The 19,810-nt window shown below is 35.1% G+C and overlaps 1 protein-coding gene across 1 annotated transcript; it reads right to left on the reverse strand.

Moving 5' to 3' along the window:
• Positions 1 to 1,811: 1,811 nt before the first annotated feature.
• On the reverse strand, positions 1,812 to 19,241 carry LOC115722565 (uncharacterized). Its single transcript, XM_030651805.2, has 21 exons — positions 18,572 to 19,241; positions 18,309 to 18,450; positions 17,416 to 17,750; positions 17,122 to 17,203; positions 16,745 to 17,036; positions 15,136 to 15,194; positions 10,729 to 10,818; positions 10,325 to 10,416; positions 10,037 to 10,135; positions 9,853 to 9,930; positions 6,200 to 6,284; positions 6,070 to 6,128; positions 5,896 to 5,965; positions 5,719 to 5,810; positions 4,897 to 4,959; positions 4,706 to 4,772; positions 3,379 to 3,627; positions 2,757 to 2,873; positions 2,481 to 2,633; positions 2,260 to 2,386; positions 1,812 to 2,126 (listed from the first exon to the last, which is right to left on the reverse strand). Exons 1-20 carry the CDS (start codon positions 18,976 to 18,978, stop codon positions 2,291 to 2,293), a joined length of 2,727 nt encoding a protein of 908 aa, XP_030507665.2. The 5' UTR covers positions 18,979 to 19,241; the 3' UTR covers positions 1,812 to 2,126; positions 2,260 to 2,290.
• Positions 19,242 to 19,810: the final 569 nt, after the last annotated feature.

Genomic DNA, 19,810 nt, shown 5'->3' on the forward strand with positions numbered 1-19,810 from the left:
CGGGTGTATAAAATAATACCTAAATAGAGTGGGATGGGGTTATAAAAAAATAGAGATATTGGCGGCTAAAACACCTGAATTTTACGGTTTGTAATACTTAACCACAAAAACCGAAATTTTGGCGGCTAAACTACCTAAATCTTGATTCCGTTTTGCTCTACACACCTCTGTCTAAAAATTACAGTTAAGTGCTACGGTGGACTGTCCACGTGTACACACTTGTACACATGGAAATTTTGTTAGTGGTCCACGTAATATTAATTTTAAAAAATAATTATAAATATTAAAAAAAATTAAAAAATCAAAAAAAAAATTAAAATATTTTTTTTTTACTTTTTTTTTTCTTTTTCCTTTTCTTTTCTTTTTCTTCTTTTTCCTTTTCTTCTTCTTTCTTCTTCTTTTCCTACAGAACTCCTAGCCCTCTCCGACCCCCTTGTGCCCCTTGTGCGACGTAGACCAACCCCGGCGACCACCTCCGACCCCCTTGTGTGACGTCGACCAACTCCAGCGACCTCTCTCGACCTCTCTCTCGACCACCTTCAACATTCAATCCCCACTATATTTCCCCTCCATCAAAAGCCTAGATTTACAATCAAATAACAAAATTTCTCACACACCCACATCAAAATCCAGAACAATGAAACAAAATCATTATAAATTGGGGTAATAAGAATGTAAATGAAAGAGATCCCTAGAGAAAGAAAAATTAAACTTTAAAATTAAAAAACAAAGTATCGAAGAAGTAGATATCATTAAATTAAATTTGTTTGACCTCAAACCTTGTATAAAGAGAGAAAGAAAAGAACGGAACAGATTGTTACGAAACGCTAAAGAAAGACTATATCCAAACCTAGCCTATGATCTCTTGAAATCAACGAAACCCAGAACGGATGCAAAGAATGAAAAGCAAGAGATCTATGGAAAACGTTACTAAAATGGAAATGAACCTAGAAAGAAAGAAAATACTGAAAGGAATCTTCAAAGATTATACCTTTTAGAATAAACACTTGGAAATCTAGAGGAAGAGGGACTTGCGCAGATGCACATCTTCACCATGTCGTCAACTACAATTTTTGCTATTCTCTCGTCTATTTGTTAAGTATTTACTCCGGCGACCACCACGAAGAGAGAGAGAGAGAGAGAGAGAGAGAGAGAGAGAGAGAGAGAGAGAGAGAGAGAGAGAGAGAGAGAGAGAGAGAGAGAGAGAGAGAGGTCGCCGAAGTTGGTCCGCGTCACACAAGGGGGTCGAGGGTGGTCGCTGGGGTTGGTCGACGTCGCACGAGGGGCGCAAGGGGGTCGGAGAGGGCTGGGAGTTCTGTAGGAAAAAAAAAGAAGAAAGAAGAAGAAAAAAAAAAAGAAAAGAAAAAAAGAAAAGGAAAAGAAAAAAAAAAGTAAAAAAAAATATTTTTAATTTTTTTCCTTTTTGATTTTTTAATATTTATAATTATTTTTTAAAATTAATATTACGTGGACCACTAAAAAAAATTGCCACGTGTACAAGTGTGTACAAGTGGGTAGCCCACTGTGGCACTTAACTGTGATTTTTAGACAGAAGTGTGCAGAGCAAAACGAAACCAGGGTTTAGGTAGTTTAGCCGCCAAAATTTTAGTTTTTGTGATTAAGTATTACAAACCGTAAAGTTCAGGTAGTTTAGCCGCCAATATCCCTAAAAAATAATATTTAATCGGAATCAATTTAATAATAGGGTGTAGTTATAATTTTTGAGGGTGCAAATATAATCTCCCCACAATGAATATATGAGCTAACATACCAAAAATTACATATTAAAAAAAAAAATAATAAAAGAAACATACCAAAATTGTTGCTTTTAAATTTGTCACAATAATTAATAATACAACATGAACATCTGTCTGATAAAAAAATACCAATACAACAAATATAAAAATAGAGGCAAAAAATTATGCCCGCCGCATTTTTGTTTAAGAATATGAATCTGATCTATCGAAAAGATCACGGTGAATAAATTTTTTTAAAAAATTAGATAATGATAGATTATTCATCTAAACCAAAATTTTGAATAAATATTTGGAGAAAATGAGCATATTCTATGTACATGTGCTCTCTTCTTCCAATTAACGGCCACCATACATGAAGCCACATAAGCCCTGCATGAGAAAATCCACATAGCAACTAGATTAGTGGATTATAATTCTTAGTACAAAATGTATCGACACTAAATGCACAAGTCCTACCTAACTTTTCCTGAGAAAAAAGAAAACACAAACATAGGAGTCTAACCTCAGTCACGAAATCATTGGCAGGTGCTGTTTTATGATAGAACAGAATTTGATTGGAGTTTTGTCTGTACTGCTTCAAGGCAAGCCTGAAGATCCTTGTATTCTTCCATGTCAGAGAAGGCCACCGCCTAAAATTCCATAATTTATTACTCATTAGTCTTTTGTTCTTTACCTTTTTTACCCTTTCATAGTAAGTATAAGTAATATGAAAAGCTAACTTACCTGTTTAATTGTGTTCTTTAGATGCATCTCAGCTGAAAAGAGCTCTCTTCTGCTGCTAGTAGATGAAGAAATTTCCATGTAAACCTTGCAAAGTTCCAAGGAAGCATGGACGAATTTTCTAAACTGATCTCGGTCATTCCATATGTCAGATCCCTAAAAGATATAAGAGAAAAGTGGGGTGTTACATAAAAGAAGATCACATATTGATTACAAAACCAGCAAGACTAGTAAACTAAGCTGCGGTTATAAGATACCAACAAACAAATATAACAATACCTGGTAGGATCTGACTTGCTTGAGAAGGGCTTCAGAGCACATTGTGAGATCTCCTTTGAGCTTGTGCCACCTCGCATACAAGCCCCAGATATCCACTCCACCCCCACCTAGTACTGCCTACATCAGAAAGCAAATTTAATGAAGGAAAACTATGCAGGTGTGGTTCTACACATAACCACTCCACTCCCACCTAGAAATGCCAACATTAGAAAGTCAATTTAGTGAAAGAAAACTATGAAGGGTGATTTTACAGATTTCCTTGTATGATCGTGGACTCTCCTATCAGATCGTTCCTGCATTAATACAAGGTTTTCATTTCTTTTACCAAAATTAATAATAATAATTGTTATGCGAAGATATTTAAGGGGTTATATCAACATGATGAGAAGTATAATACAATGTCCACACTATAGTCTATACAATTCTCCAATTTAAGAAGAAAATACAGAAGACCACACTTTTATACAGTTTTTTGTATACTATATAAGCATAATATCTTGATTACTTTTCCGATCAAAATGTCCATATGTCCTCTGGACTATGCAGTTGTTCAGATTCAACCCTCACTACAAAATTCAACACATACATAGAAAGAATGCGGGAGACTATCTAGTTTACTTACCTTCTGTAAGACTTTTCCAAGAAAATCGACCAGCTGCTCAGTTTCCCGTGATCTACCCTCCCCAGATTCCATAGTTGGCTCATTCTCAGCATCTATGCTAGAATCTTGATTACCATAATCATCAATCTTTGTGGAAGACAGGCTAACCGAAACCCTTTTCTCTACTTCTGTCACAGTTCTTTCCAGCAGTTCGACAGAAACTCTTTTATTTCTGGTTATCTCCAACACCATCCTAATAGCTTCTAGAGCCTAAAAAGAAAAGGGAAAAAACAGCTTAAGAAATCAACAATAACAAAAGGTCAAACCATATATTTAGTTATGCACCACAAAGTTAACACCATAAATCGAAGAATGTGAAGTTGAACATAAGATATTTTGTCCCAAAATAATGAATAGAAGAACAAAACAAAACAACCAACTGTGAAGTTGATGAGTTTATATAGTTCCAAGAAAAACAATTTATGAAGTACGGACAGATTTCTATAAAACTAATAATATCTATGACCTGTGTTAAAAGCTAACCCTTATGGAAAAAGTAAGCTCTTCTTGCTCACCATAAATCCATCACTTATAATTTAATTTATCCTCTCCCATAACTTGCTTAGCAGGCCCAGATTCAAAACTGGAGCTCTACCTACCCTATAATTTATTTATTTATTTATTTTTGAAACTAAGGTCCCCCCCTAACCCTCTAAAATACTTGGGACCAGGAACTATAGCAATTGCTATGTAGGATCCCTATAATGATTTAAAGGAGCAGGAAATTATAAAAACTGCATTTTAGTTTTCTAGGAGGGTACTTGAACCTCAGATATAGCAATTGTGGAGCAAACATCAAGCCTAATCACTTGAGATACCCTATTGGGTCATTTATCGTTTTGTAAATATAGTTTTAAAACTCCTTTCACTATAACATTATATAAATACTTTTTCGAGCAATCCGTGTGAGATAAAAATATGAATAGTTCTCTAGGATACAATAAACTACAATGAAAGCATGTCATGTAGATATACGCAATGACACTTCAATCTTCGAACATGAGAAGTATCAATCACATTTGAGAATGTGGCAAAAGAATTAACAATGGCATATTGCATTTTAACCTGAAGAAAAGAAGTAATGAGCGGGTAAGCCAAATTGGTCAACACATGAGCAAGGCAATGACTCGTGCAATGAGTAGCTTTATATTAATAATGCATAACATGCAGCAAAAATCAATGGCCTAGATGTTCTTTGCATGCCAAAGTATGTCTTACAGGACACAAAGGGCTAGGAGAACTCAATATTCCCAAAAATAACAAAAGGCGGGGAAAAAGAGAAACTTGCCTGGCTTATGTTCTTCAGATCCAAAGCAACTTGGCCAAAGTTCTCCCACAATTGCCAGCTGTTGCGTCTGCCAAGTCAAAAGGTTTAAAGTCAATATATATTTTAATTGTGATACAAAAGAGAATTTCTGTTTACACACACACAGAGAAGAGAGAGAGAGAGTATGGTAATCAATTGAGAGAGGACAGAACTTAAACTTCAAGGCCTCTTTATAAGCAATGAAAGCCTCTTTGCTTCTTTTCCGTAACAAATGCCTGCAAAAGTTAAGGTTAAGATTATTTACCAAGAAACACAGTAGCATAAAACATTCTATAAATGTTTCCCATAAATATAATCACATACAAGATTCTTATATTAGTAAATAATTGGACAATTTTAGTCAAAGAAACTGTAAGTCATCGTCACTTGTTGATAATTTGATACAATGGAATGGCACATGCAAATATGAATATTAAAAAGCGATAAGATATAACAGAAAAACAGCATTAAAGAATCCATAACAATTACAAGAAAAATTAAATGTTTAGATTGACCTGAAAACAATGTCGCGTTCTTATCCTAACTCTTAACTTTCTCATCTGGCTTAATTGATTGCCCTAAAAACAGACGCTTAACATGCATGCATTTTTCTGTTTGACCAAAATGAATAAAAATAAAATACTTGTCAAATAGTTCAATTGGTTGGGCTAGTCATTGACTCAGGGTTCAAGTTTCGTATCCATAAAGAAGTAAAAGAAAAAAGGCTGCATTCAGATACTAATCCTGTCAGCATCAACCAATATCTCAGTGCACAATAAAAACATCACTATCTAGTACCCTCACGGGTACCTACATATCGATTAATATAGATACTTGTTCCTCAAATGTTGTAGAAGAAAACTAGGAACCTAGTTTTTTCCTCCTAAATTCCTATCTTGTATTATCACAATCTGCTATATTAAGATGTCAATACAATATCAAGTATCAACGTTGAGTACAAAGACTAGCTTTACTGTAAAGACAAGGAAACATACAAACAAGCAATATTATTCCATGCCTCGCCGTTTTCTGGATCAAGTTGAACGGCACGAGTAAAGCCATCCAATGCTTTCTCAACATCCTTAGCCTGTAATTTTTATTCAGCAATAAGTCAATAAATTTACGAGATAATAGCCTAAAAAAACCACAAATATGAAAAAACAATAATTTACCTTTAATGCAGCAGATCCTAGTGCAAACCAACCATCTGGATACAAAGAATTTAAGGCCATTGCAGCCTCCCTGAGGTATATTCAAGTAAACATCATCGTACTCGTGTCATAATAATAAACAAAGTTAATCAAATATGCATAACAAGATAAAGTGGAAAGCTGTTTGAAACATACCAAAGAACCACTGATGCCTCATACTCCCCTCTATTATATGCATTACGTGCGAGAGAGCGCTGTAAAATAGGATACATAAAGAGAGACATACAAGGTACTCAATAGAAAGTTAATTTAGAAATCTTATCACCTTAGCTCGAGCAGACCTATTACTTGAAACTTCTAATGCTTTTTCATAGCAGGCATCATCATTCGTAAAATCACCCAACGAGCACCTAAAAGTTAAATGATTGTACAAGTCAAATAAATTGCTCCTTATGAATCTTTCACTGGTTGATGCAAGCAGACAACAAATAAAAGGAACTTTAGAAAAATCTGCACTGAAATAGAACGTCAAGACAAACTAAGAAAAACAAATATATGTATATTATATATATATATATATGTATATTATATATATATATATGTGTGTGTGATCCAAGTTATCACTATTTCAGACAAGACATAGTTGCAAAATTCAGGACTGTCACCTTGTGCTCTTGCTTAGCATACAATTTACTTACATAAAATAATAAATCTAATCAGATTCCCAACTGAGAAAAGTTGAGATCATGGCCTTATTACCAAAAAGCCCAAAGGTTCAACTAGTAGTGTTCTTTTGGCATACAGGACTGGACTATTAATTGAGATTGCATTAGACTATCTAAATACTATATTGTAATAATTTTCTAGCAGATAAAGAAAATATAATAATTAAGATTTAAAATTTAAAATTTAGTAATATTTTAATAAAAATAATGTTGTTTAAAAAAAGTTCAAAAATTGCAATGTTTACATTTTTAAAGTAAAATAATGATATTTTAAAAATTTGCTTGTTAAGTATTATATATTAACTCACACTCTCTTATACTTATAAAAAAAATATTGTTATTAGGTACCAGTGGTGCTACGAAATGGTGTTTGGCGAATGGTTAGCAATATTCCATTACAGTTATTAAATTTAATCAAGCGAGACTCGATATTTAATTTTACCAATAGAGATATGGCACATTAGGTGATGCTAGGCACCACTAGTGTCTTTTAGCATTTCTCTTAAAAAAAATAAATAGAAGCTACTGGGGACTATATTAGCCCCATAATCTCGGTGGGATAATATATTACCCTAAGTAAGGGACTATTTGAAGATGAGTCCCTCTATCTCAATTCGAAGTTCTGTAAGTAGCCGTTTTAACTAGATACCTTCAAGTTGGTACCTAACTCAATTGAGAGTTGGTCCCTTTGTCGAAGCTCTGAGTTTAGTATTAAGGCCCATAGGTGTCTCGGTTTACACCCACTCACTCAAGTTTCTTGTTAAAGATCTAGGACATATTTTCGTTGAGAAACTAAGACACACTTGGCTTTACCAAGCCACTTCCATTCCCAAAAATTACTTTAGTTGTCCTAGATACTTGATTTTCAACTCTACCATTTCCTCATCGCATTTGCCAATAAACACTATATCAACCACATATACAATCTGTTATAGTGAGTTTCCAGTGTGAGTTTCCAGTGTGCCTTACAACTCTTGTGAATAGTGTGAAATCAAACTCCAGGTGATTGCTTGAGGCCATAAAGAAATTTTTGCAATTTGCACACTTTTCCTTTGCTGAATTTGTATTCAAACCGAAGAGGTATGTCCATATACACTTCTTCAACAAGATTTATGTTGAGGAAATCATTTCCCACATCAAGTTGAAACAAGAGCCATTTTTGATCAACAACAAAGTATAGAAGAACTCGTACAGTATTCACTATTTAGCTTAGCAGTAGGAGCAAAAGTCCCTGGTAGTTAATACCAAAAGATTGAGTGAGCCCTCTTTTGCCACAAAAGGAGCCTTGAATCTCTCAACACCTCCATCAGCCTTGTGCTTCACTGAGAAAATCCATTTGCATTCAATTGTTTAAGTTCCTCAAGGGAGACTTGTGGGAGTCCATGTCCCATTCTTTTCAAGAGCTTTTATTTCTTCTAAAGTGGCAACTTTCCATTCTAGATCTTGAAGGGCTTTCTGAAAAAAAATTAGGAATCTTCATTTGGTCCAGGGATGTCGCAAAGGCTCTATAAAAAGGGGATAGGTTTGAGTAAGTCAAGTAGTAATGAAGTGGACACTGAGTGCATCAATGCAGCCCTTTTCTTTCAGCAGTAGGACTGTCCAAATCAAAACTAAGAGCTTCAATTTTTTCTTGTGTGTTTTCAAAGGTGATTGAATTCGAGTCAAGTTCTTGGCTCTACCAAATTTATTCTGATGTTTTCCTCCTTGTGTAAACCTTGATTGAGTATAGATTGGGACTTGTGTTTTTAGATTCCATTGGAGGACGCTTTATAGGAGCGTGGGAGGACTTATGGTAGCTGAAGGACTTAACAATGATAAGATAGGCTTGGGCAAGTGAGATTTAGTGATGATAAGATAGGCTCATGGAGAGTGGTGTGAGGTGATGAAAATAGACTCATGGAGTGAGGAGTGGGATTTAGTGATTATAAGACAGGCTCGTGGAGAATTGTGTGAGTTATGATAAGAGGCTCACGAAGGAGGGAGCAAGTGGGATTCGATGATGATCCACCAATGCCAATAAGAGATGTCCAATCTCAATTTTGTGATTCTTGTGCATTTTTCTGCCCCTGGACTGTAGAATTGGAGTAATAAGATTGGTCCTCGAAAAAGGTCATATCAATAGAGTTGAAAAATTGGAGTAATAGAGTTGAAAAATTTCTTGGTAATGGGACAATAATATTTGTATCCTTTTTTGTAAGATGAGTAGCAAAGAAAGATGTATTTTGTAGCTCTAACATCAAGTTTGCTTCGGTGTGAGTGAAAATAGGTAGTAAGGGAAGTTTGCATTGGTGTCTTATAATTAAGAACTTGTGACGACATTCTAATTCTATAAATGAGATATGAGGTAGTGAGCACAGCTTCTCCCATAATCTTTTTGGGACATGAGATTTAAGTAGCATAGAGCATGCAACTTCAAGAAGGTGGTATTTTTGTGTTCTACCATACCACTTTGTAGAGGTGTGTCTACGTGTTAACTTTGATAGACAATTCCATAAGATTCCATTGAAGAAGTCACGAGCAGTCTGATTTGAGAACCTAAATATTGGCTAGTAAATTGTTTTGGATCATTTTGTGAAATACTTGGTGGATTTGACTAGTTTCAAATTTATCTTTCATGAGAAATGTCCAGCTTACCCGAGTATGATTATCAACTGATAGCAAAAACCAACGCACCCCACTAATCTTTAGGATTCTTGGACCCCATATATCCTCGCGAATGGGTGAAATAGGTTGAGATGGTTTATTAGGCTTTGGTACATAATTGACTTCAAGACTGAAATTTTCATAGGACTAGCATCAGATATAACACTAACATATGACTAGGTCCTATTTAATAAACACATTCATGATCATTTTATAAATATCTTCTATCTGTTGTCTTTTATTTTATGGAAAAGCATATACAAATTTGATATAGCACAAATGCATCTGACTAAAAAGACCAGCAACAAAACTATCATTCCAAAAATAAGTAATATTACTCTTTTATGAGTTACGTGGAACCACTATGGAGTGTGGCCTATTTTATTTTACAACTTAGCAACATAACTAATGAGAACCACCTCACAATCCAGTCTTCCCATTGCTTGAATCTAAGAACTTGCAAAATGATAATAAATTGCATCTTCGTATTGCAATATACATCAGTCTCAATAGACAAAGTAATATTAAATCGACATAAAACACAGAGAGAAAGAGAGCAATACGTTTGGTAATGTTATAGAAATAAAAAGGCAAAGAAAATTGAACATACCATAACCTAGGGTCATTGGGTGTTACAGACAATCTAGTCTTGATGACATCAACAGCTGCTGCTTTCTTCTTCAATAAGCTGTGATGCATTTCACACTTTTAATGAAATTCCCACGCACAGCAGCAGAAGATGTATCAAAATAAAATATGAAGTAATTTGAAGAATCCATTAAGTGATGCCATACCTGTAACAAAAAATAAGACTGTCCCATAACTCCAAATCCTCGTAAATCTTCAATGCTTCTCCAATTAAACCACAGCTAACTAAAAGTTCACCATATTCTCTAAAAAAAAGAGCGAGACAATTACACAACAAATAATATTTATTAAGAAAGGGGGAGAATATAACAATATTTGGAGAATAACATGGTGGCCAATCAGCATAGTCCCTAAACAAGTACTGGCACCAAGGGGCAAATGTCAGAAGAAAAAGTCCTTAAGTTGTACAGTCATATAATAAAAGAGAATCATACTTCCGTAAGGAAGCAATTGTTGGGATGCAGACCCCATAACAAAGTGGAATCCTTTGCGCCACTCCTGGAGAAGATTCATACATCCCCTGGACCTAAAAACAGTTTTAAAAGAGTAGTCTATATGAGATTTGAATTGCAATAAAAATATATATATTGATTCATATAAATATAAATGTATAAACTATATAAACAACACACACACATATATACATAAAGAGAAAATAGCCATTCTAGTAAACAAAATAAAATGTTATAAAGACATCACTCCCTCCCTTAACAACAAATTGTCGACCACTTCAAAACCAGCAATCACAACAGATAAAAGCTCGAATATCTCGAAGATCAATATACATTAACAAATTGTTCAAAACTAAAAAATTTACATTAACAAAGATAAGTCGTACCAATTTTTCCATCATCACCAAGGCACGTTCCTTCGTACGACTACGAGTTGACTCCCATCGAATGCGTAAGGTGTCACAAAAACATCGAACCTGATAATATAAAATAGATTTATTAAATGATCATTAAAAAAATATCAAAAGAAAACTATCCATGTTAGTGAGAAACTGAACTTTAATATAATAATGAAAACGAAGAAGGATGCAAGGTTAATAACTGACTGCAAAATGCACACCCATAAATCAAGAAACAAAAAGAAAAACTAGAGAGACCCTTCTGCCCAAATGTCAAAGAAAACCTAGAAATGTGTAAGTTCCACCAACAATAACAACAATTTGTCCAAGAATGAAAGCATGTGCCTGAACACATAAGCAACATGAAGATACTATGAAATAGAGTAGGATCACTCGCATCAGTGATTTTTGGAATGGTTATCCTCTTGCCGTAACTGGCAATGTAGTCGTTGAAAAATAAATTGGCATTCAAGTAAGTCAATGAAATCACAAAACAATAGCAATTAACACCACATCGTAAAATTTGCAACAATTTATTGAAAATTTCGCTCCTTGTTTTTGTGGTAGAATTACAACAGTCCATTAAACTTGTAAATTGGCATATAACTCCCAAAAGTAAAATCAAATCAACAAAATTACAAAACAACAGAAATTAACACCCACATGGTAAAATTGTAAATAGAATAAAACTCCGAAAACTCAACAATCGAGTTATGCACTAATTTTTGTAATTTAATGAAAAAAAAGACCACTTTGCTAATTAGTAATTCACAACAAATTCAAGGAGCTATTCTGTCAATAAAAGCCTTTAAGTGAGAACACAGCAATATGGAATTAAATATTTGTAACCTCATTTGCATCTTTACTATCAGATTACTGTTATTTGCATTCTTTTTTCACTTTATAGTCAGTGACTATTTTGCATTTGCCTGTTATTTTTTAAAAAACCAATGAAAACTTGATAAGCCCCGAGATCTTCCGATCAAGAATACAATAAAACAGTAGCAAAACAGTAGCAAAACAGTAGGAATTGTATATTAAATGTATTGAGAAATCCAATTACAAAAGACAGGAGCCCTTAGGCTCCTTTGGTGCATTAGAGTATTTACTCAAAACATTGCATACCCACCCATCCTCCTAAGTATTCTATATATACCATTGTAATCTCACTCAAACACTCTTCTTAATACAATGACCCAATTACCCTTTTATTTAATATATGTTAGAACACCACCCTAATCCTAGGTCCTAACATTACCAGCCGCCCGAAATTCACCTTGTCCTCAAGGTGATTGTTGAATTCACTCAAATCTAGAGTCCTATGTTGTATGCGACCTCTGTCAAAGAACCAAGTTAGTAATGTGATATTTTGACGTGTCCTTGATGCACCCTTCGCTGGTTGAAGTAGTGTTTGGCGCCCTCTATCAAAAACCCAATACTTGAATGGCACTAGTAAAGCACCAAGGTTAAACTTCTCATCCACCAAAAGTATTTTATTCTTGCCTCCAATAACATGACAACCTTCACCATTTATGAGCAAAAAAGTCACTTTCAAGTGTTCTTTCCCATCTCTTGTCTCATGATTTTGAATGTAACCTTTTGGGTATGACATCCAAAGTTGCACCGCTTTAAAAATAAAATGGCACATTTCTTTGTTTAATTGGGCCATAACCACAACTTGGTCAAAGCCATATAAACTTTGGAATGTCTGGGCCCAAGATGGAGTAAGTAAATCAAAGTGACCCATTGTGTTAATTTTGCTCTTGTGGGCCAAAGCTGAAGTACATCTTAAGGAATTGGGCTTGGGCCTTACTTGGTAGGGTTTGAGTGAACAGAAGCTCCTCCCCCTCATCTTCTTCTTCGACAGAAGACCACCTTGTGCGGCTGCCCTTATGGTATTTCGCAGATTTGCTCTTCGGGCTGGTGTCTTCAGCTGCTGAATCTCCGGCGAAGCTTCCAGCGTCCACGCCTCCGTCTTCTCCGACTCCGGCGACGACTTCCGTGGTGGATTCGGCTCCGTCACTGCCCACAACGTGAACGACCTTGGGATCGGCGATGAAATCCATTCCAACGCCGCCCCCAGCAGTTCGTCTTCCTCTGCCGCTCGCACTAACGGCGTCTTCGACTTCCCTTCCTCGTCCCGCACCAACTCCGACAAAGCCTTCTTCTCCGGCGATGGCACCAGGGACGCGATCTCCGTCGACGCACCCACTTGTACCTCTGTCTTGTAGTTCTTCTCGGATGTCATTCGTTGCCGAGGTGCGATCGACTTCCATGGAACAACTTCCAGATCCGGCGCCGATCCCGACAAGTCCTTCTGCTCAGACGACTCCACCAGCAGCCGCACCTCTTCCTTCCTCCTTTCAGGCGGCGAATCTCGTTGCTGATTTTTCTCTAACCCTTTATCTTCTTCTCCATCGGAGATGATCTTCGCAACATCGAAAATCTCAGGTGATGCCACAGACGGCAGAGAGTCTTCATTTAGGAACTCTAATTGTATTGCTGTCTGCTGTTTGTGTTTGCTGAAACTGTCGAGTCTAGCAAAGGCTCGTTTGTGTTCCCGTATTGCCATTTCCATCTTTTCATCACATTCAACCTCCGTCTCTATTGTTGTAGGAGATCCAGAAGTTAAATTCGGCGCGTAGCAATTTCGTATTCCTTCTTGTTTGCGAACCCGAACAGATTGCACAGCTTGGTGGATCCACTCATTGAGTTCGTTGTCCTCCGATCTTGTTGTGACATGACTTCGGAGATCACGGGAGAGGCGGAGTAGCCTTACTTGCCCAAGAAGTACTTGATCCAAAAGCGAAGCAAGGTCCTCCAGTGTATTAAATTCAGAGGGACGATCATAAGCCTCCAGTCGCCACTGTTCCTCTAATTCCTCCATTCGAGTAGTCGGCCTCCACCGGAATCACTCGCTCTGATACCAATTGATAAGCCCCGAGATCTTCCGATCAAGAATACAATAAAACAGTAGCAAAACAGTAGCAAAACAGTAGCAAAACAGTAGGAATTGTATATTAAATGTATTGAGAAATCCAATTACAAAAGATAGGAGCCCTTAGGCTCCTTTGGTGCAATTAGAGTATTTACTCAAAACATTGCATACCCACCCATCCTCCTAAGTATTCTATATATACCATTGTAATCTCACTCAAACACTCTTCTTAATACAATGACCCAATTACCCTTTTATTTAATATATGTTAGAACACCACCCTAATCCTAGGTCCTAACAAAACTCATTGAAGAAACACACAAAATTAGTAACCAGAACACACCACTTAAGGGAGAAAAATAAAAAAAAAAAAATCATCCTGGATAACATACTCTTAAATAGTGAGATTCTATCCATCCTTTTTTTTAAGAGAGAGGTATCATGTCCATGAGTAACCTCAAACACCAACTAATTACTGTGCTCTTTCAATATTTGGTGATGTTTCAATGTTTAAAAAAGAGACAAAGACCACATGTCCAGAATTTCGATTTCTATCCATCACATGTAAGTTCAGTAAACTTTTAATGTTTTACCTTTGTAGCTAGTTAAGTTTAGATACCAAGGAGTGTGTGGACTGTGGATCATGAGAAGTAAACTGAAAAGATTTGAGAATGAACAAAATTACATATTAATGGTATACCCTGCTATTATTAGTATGTGATAGCATAAAAGGAGAACAGGGGTATATAGGTCATTGTGTGAAAGGATAGTGGGTGAGTGGGATTTGGTTATAGTGCAGGGAGAAAATAGGGTCATGCTGGAATGGAGAGACCCAGGCTCTCGAATTTCTGTTAAAGCTTGTGACCTCTTTGCTATTTCTGTTTCAATGACAATTATCTCTCTCTCATTGCAACTTTTCTACTTAATTTTTGTTGTTCTACTGTATTTGTGCTACTACTATCGACTGGGTTTCATAGCAGGATCTGGTTCCTATCATAATACACTATCACAGAAACCACAGTTTGGGTAGTTAATCAACAATATTCTCAAGTAAATTTATTATTATTGTTGATATTTTTTGTAACTACGGTTTTCCTGCGCCATAAGTGAGGGCTCTCAAACTATATGAGAGAGGGTCAGTCACAAGTCTGACTCCTGTCCCTTTTTCAGAAAAATAAAAAAATACACTATCACAGAAACTATAGACAACTGCATTGCTTTCAATTTGTTATAATCAAAGAAATATCATGATGACGATTAAAGTCAGAAACAGAATATTGTAGAAATATTTTTTGTCCTGTTCAAAAAGCAATAGAAAACATGAAGAGTTTATTATAACTTGAGGTTAACTCCTTCAATGCTGGCATTAGGCAACAAGTTTTTTTGGATAAGAAATGGAACTTGTTATTTATGAGTAAAAGACCACCAAAATGTGGTTTTTTTAACTGATTACTTACAGCAAAGCATGATGACTTTAGAGAATCAATTGCCTCTATGTATGGAGCCATATCCCACCCTGAAAAAGAAGGTGAAGAAATTGAATAATTATCAAATTAGGCCTCCAACAAAGTGTGAGGGAAAAAAATGGTTTATTATACTATAATAAGTATACTAAGAAAGAAAAAACAATATTAAAATTTACAGCCAGTGAAAGTAAGGCCCGAAATCTTAAAGATGAGAAATCCACTATACAAAAAAAAGAGGAATCAAGAAAGGTCTTATACTTCTTTGCTGTTAAGCTCCTAAATGAAGTCTCATCGAATATGCTGTAGTTAGCCAAAAACATACGCCCTATGAAAGCATTACTTGAAAATATTTTAAAAAAAAAAAAAAATTGGAAAAACAGAAATCTAAGTGAAACTCCAATCTCTAGCTAGCTTAGCAAATAACATTAGTTTGAACTCTTTGACTTTGCATAACCAAAAAGCTACCCAACATCTAACTTATTCCCATAGATTTTCAGAAATATCTCAAAATCTTTAAAAAAAAAATGTTTTGTTCTACGCTACTCTTTTCTTTTCTTTTTTTTTTTTTTTTTTGTGATAGAAAAGAAACATTGTAGTTTTGTGGTACTGGTGGTTGTTAACTACCTATTTGTATTGTCATACTTTCATATTATTATTATCAGTCGTTTTGTTTCAAGGAAAAAAAAAAGTAAAACAAATTAAAGGCAAGGGACATTTTAAGAAGAGACGGCCCTAGAAAACTTCAGTAAATATTCTGACATAAGTTCAAAAACTATGACTAACAAACAAATTAAAGTACTATGAACTTAGTCTTCTTAGGATCAAGAGAGCAGGATATCACTACCAAGTTACCAACCACCATATATTCATACCCAGAAACAAAAAAGCATCTCACACAAGTAAGACTCAAGTTTTAGGAAATAAAAGCTCATGTTGGGTTGCTTGTTCGCGCACCTCTGAATAGCTTGAAATTTTGGGAGCATTGGTATAACCTACATCATGGTATCATCAAAGCAGAAAGTTTTACCATGTTTTGGGTCTATAATATGCTCTCGGCTTATTCTTATATATATTGTGCAAGGCAACGGTCTACCTAATTATCATTCTCATTTTGCCCGTATTATCCAGCACACACCTAAAAGTAAGAATTGGAATATCAAAATCCAATATTTTCCACCATATAAAACTCAAGATTTATAGAAAAATTAGAAATTGATACACAATTGCACCACAAATATTATATCCCGTGGTGCATATATGTATTTGTATACACAAGATGAACAGAGCATAAAGATATGTCACCCTAAAACAGTCTATAAATAATGAACATTGAATGAAGTCAGCAAAAGATGCCCCTATTGCAGCTTAATCTACCATTTTTTTTTTTCACTGAGTAACAAGGAAGATATTACAGTTTAGATACAACGTAAGAACTGTGGCCTTTTAATTTTGCAGGAAAGCAACAACAAAACTTATAAATTAAGTTTTAGCAGAATCCAAAGCAAGCACCAGCAAGTATTGTAGCATAGAATCACCAAACACTGATTAGTTCCCTAGGGAGAAAGAGACAGCCACATTAACAAAACCTTAAACGACTTACTTTGCATGTCATCATGTCGAGTGCTCTTCTCAATTAGAAGACATTTAGCCAGGATCACTGCCTGATGTATTGCACTCAAAGGGGAATCAGCATCAACTTGAATGCCTTCTCTAGTACCATATCCATTTTCACACTCTAAAAGTTTTGGGGTGATCAAAATGTCAGAGGCTTCATAATTTTCATCATTACTAGTCTCTGTTTTTGAATGGCCACTGCTATCCAATTGACAATTTTCATTGTTGTTTGATGAGTTTCTGTTTGCAACAAGTACCATTTGTGCCTTTGGCTCAACCTATTGAGGCCATGTCAAGCTAAGAACTCAAATTGAGAAAGGAAAAAAGAAAACGATTATACAGTTACACGCATAAATTATTAACCTGATGTAAAGTACGAAAACCAAGAACGCCAGTAACAGAAATGTCAAGTCCAGCTGCAGCTTCCGCTGATTCAAAATTCAACCTGAATCATGTACAACAAAGCACATAAGCAGCTAGAAAAAGCTAAAAAGACTAATAATTTCAAATTCATTAAACAATGACACTGGCAGATCAAGTCTAGAGGCATAGGCCTCGAATGATTTTTTTAAACACTGTATAAAAGTTTGATGAATTAAATTACAATGTGTAAAGTTACTGCAAACAGAAAAATGACATAATTTCATAAGCACTCACCTGCAAGAATCAACTCGCCCATAGGTATATTCCATTATCCCAGCTTCTAAATAAAGCATGGAGACTATTGCGAAACCCTCATCCTTATGTAAATGGTCACCCCAATAACTTGTTACTTTTTCTAATGAGCCAAAATGAAGCAAAGTTTGACGTGTAAAGACTTGCAAGAGATCAAACAATGACGACGACCGATCATCCAAAATTCTCTGCTGAACAAGTATAACTCGAGCAAGCCACAATGAAATGCTCCTAAGCCCATCTAAAGCCGAGGTACTCCTCCATTGGAATAGTAAGTCTTTAGCCTTCGTTAACAGCATATTGGCAAACACTATGTACTTTGGAAAGGGAAAAAAAATATTTTAATACAAACATAATACTGACTATATAAAACATTTTTATACAATATTATACTATACAATTCAGCATAATAGGGAGCATCAAACGCACCCTTGACATCTAACTTATAGTGAAAATAAGATATATTAAATTAAATCATTTAGTGCATGTTTGGCATCATAACTAAAAAACTGTTTTTTGTTTTTAAAAACAGAAAATTGTTTTTAAAAACAATTTGGCTTGTTTGGCCTTGCTTTTTAAAAACAGTTTTCAGAAAACAAAGTTACAAAAAACAAGAATTTTGAAAACAACAAAATGTTGTTTTCTGTTTTAAAAACCAATTCACTTTTGGTCCATATTGTTTTTAAAAATCACTAACCAAACGTGACTTGTGTTTTAAAAACTTCAAAAATTATTTTTTGTTCTCATTTCTAAAAACAATTTTTTAAAATAAAAAACAGAAAACAATACCAAACATGCTCTTATATTTTCTGGGCCTGTTTTAGAAAATAGCTTAAAGATAAAATAACTTAAAGACAACAATAACAATATAGTACCTGAAGATTAGAGAACTTTCCAAGCAAGTCAGACCCAGCAGACATGAGCTGATTACGAGCCCAATTATCCCACTCAACAAACTTATCTGCACTTTTGCTTTCTATATATGGCAGGGGACATTTTGGCAATAATTCCAACGGTCTAAAAATAAAAGGCAATAAAAAAATTTCAAACTAAGATGAAAAAAAAACCTAAATTTCAATTGAAAAATTGGAAAACTCTTATAAAGAATGGTTGGTTAACTCGGAGCTGTCCCACTCACCCAGTCGTGTTACATTGAGTGAACAAGAGAAATGCAGCGACCGCCATGGACATAACGATTACAACTCTGAAGCCCTTTTCCTTGCCGTCACCGCCTTCCGACAAGAAGGATTCCACTCGCTTTAGGAACTCAGAGTAGACAAGTTCGGCGCACTCGGCACTGTCATCGAGCGAGTCGACCGGGTCGGAATCAGTGAGTTTGAAGATGAGTTGCGCGGCATCAGGAGACGTCAGAGCTTGGAGATAGCGACCGGTTTCAATGAAGCCCAGCAAGTCGGCAATCAGCGAGTGGAAAGGGTGAGAGGGGGTGGTACAACCATCATCAGAGGTGGTAGGAGGGAGAGTGCAGCGGAGTAGACGGAGCTCATAGGCTCGGAGGATGTCGATTCCTGGCTCCGTTTCAGGCATGATGGGTCCGAGTGGGGAACGATGCAGTAAGGCGAAATGTTTCGGGCCTTTGCAGAGTTTTTTGTAGTGGGAAATAAACCCAAAGAGTTGGTAGCAAAGCAGTGGAGTTTGGAAATGGCTGGGTTTTGGGTTTTAAGGGTTTATAGTTTATACAACTCTTTATTATGTCGAAAACCAAACTTCTTACCATTCTTCTTTATAACACTTAATAATAATATCCATTAAAATAAAACTTTTTGGTTAATTTAGACCTTTCATTACACAATATTCAATTTTTCTTTGTTTTTTGTAAAATGAGTGATAAGGATCTATTTGGAAGGCAGAACTAGACTGGGTTAGACAAACTAAATTGTTCAATTCAGTAAGTCAATTCAGTAAGGTAGGATATATAATCGAAAATTTATATGTTCATCCGTTTTTCATATTTTATTATCAGTAATATTATACAACATTTAATTATTAATTTTACTGTTTATTTATACTGTTTTTATTTTGACTACTAATGTAATATCTTTATATATTTATGATCTCCTCTTAACAAATAAATCCAATAATCAAACCAAAAAATTAAACAATCTTTTAAATATTAATAATCTCTTTTTAAATTAAAAAAATCATCTTAGCCACATATCTCTCTAACAAACCTATCATTCTTAGTTTAACGATTCTTTTTAGTTTATCTGTTTATTTTAACAGAATATCCATCATTAAATTTATATTATTTTATAAATTATTCTAATAAAAAAAAATATAAAAATTATAGATATTTTAACTGAAAAGTTAAAAAATATTATTCAATTTAGCTACACCCCTAAAAACTTGGAAAATAGTT

This window comes from Cannabis sativa, chromosome 9, assembly GCF_029168945.1.
Source record: "Cannabis sativa cultivar Pink pepper isolate KNU-18-1 chromosome 9, ASM2916894v1, whole genome shotgun sequence".
NCBI classification, from domain to species: Eukaryota; Viridiplantae; Streptophyta; class Magnoliopsida; order Rosales; family Cannabaceae; genus Cannabis; species Cannabis sativa.

What these genes read in the sequence shown, in the direction of transcription:
- LOC115722565 (XM_030651805.2), bottom strand. Translation starts at nt 18,978, where the DNA reads ATGCCTGAAACGGAGCCAGGAATCGACATCCTCCGAGCCTATGAGCTC. An exon ending in AGTCTTATTTTTTGTTACAG is followed by an intron (nt 9,931 to 10,036) that starts GTATGGCATCAC and finishes AATGCATCACAG; the next exon opens with CTTATTGAAGAAGAAAGCAG. An exon ending in CCCAATGACCCTAGGTTATG is followed by an intron (nt 6,285 to 9,852) that starts GTATGTTCAATT and finishes TTTAACTTTTAG; the next exon opens with GTGCTCGTTGGGTGATTTTA.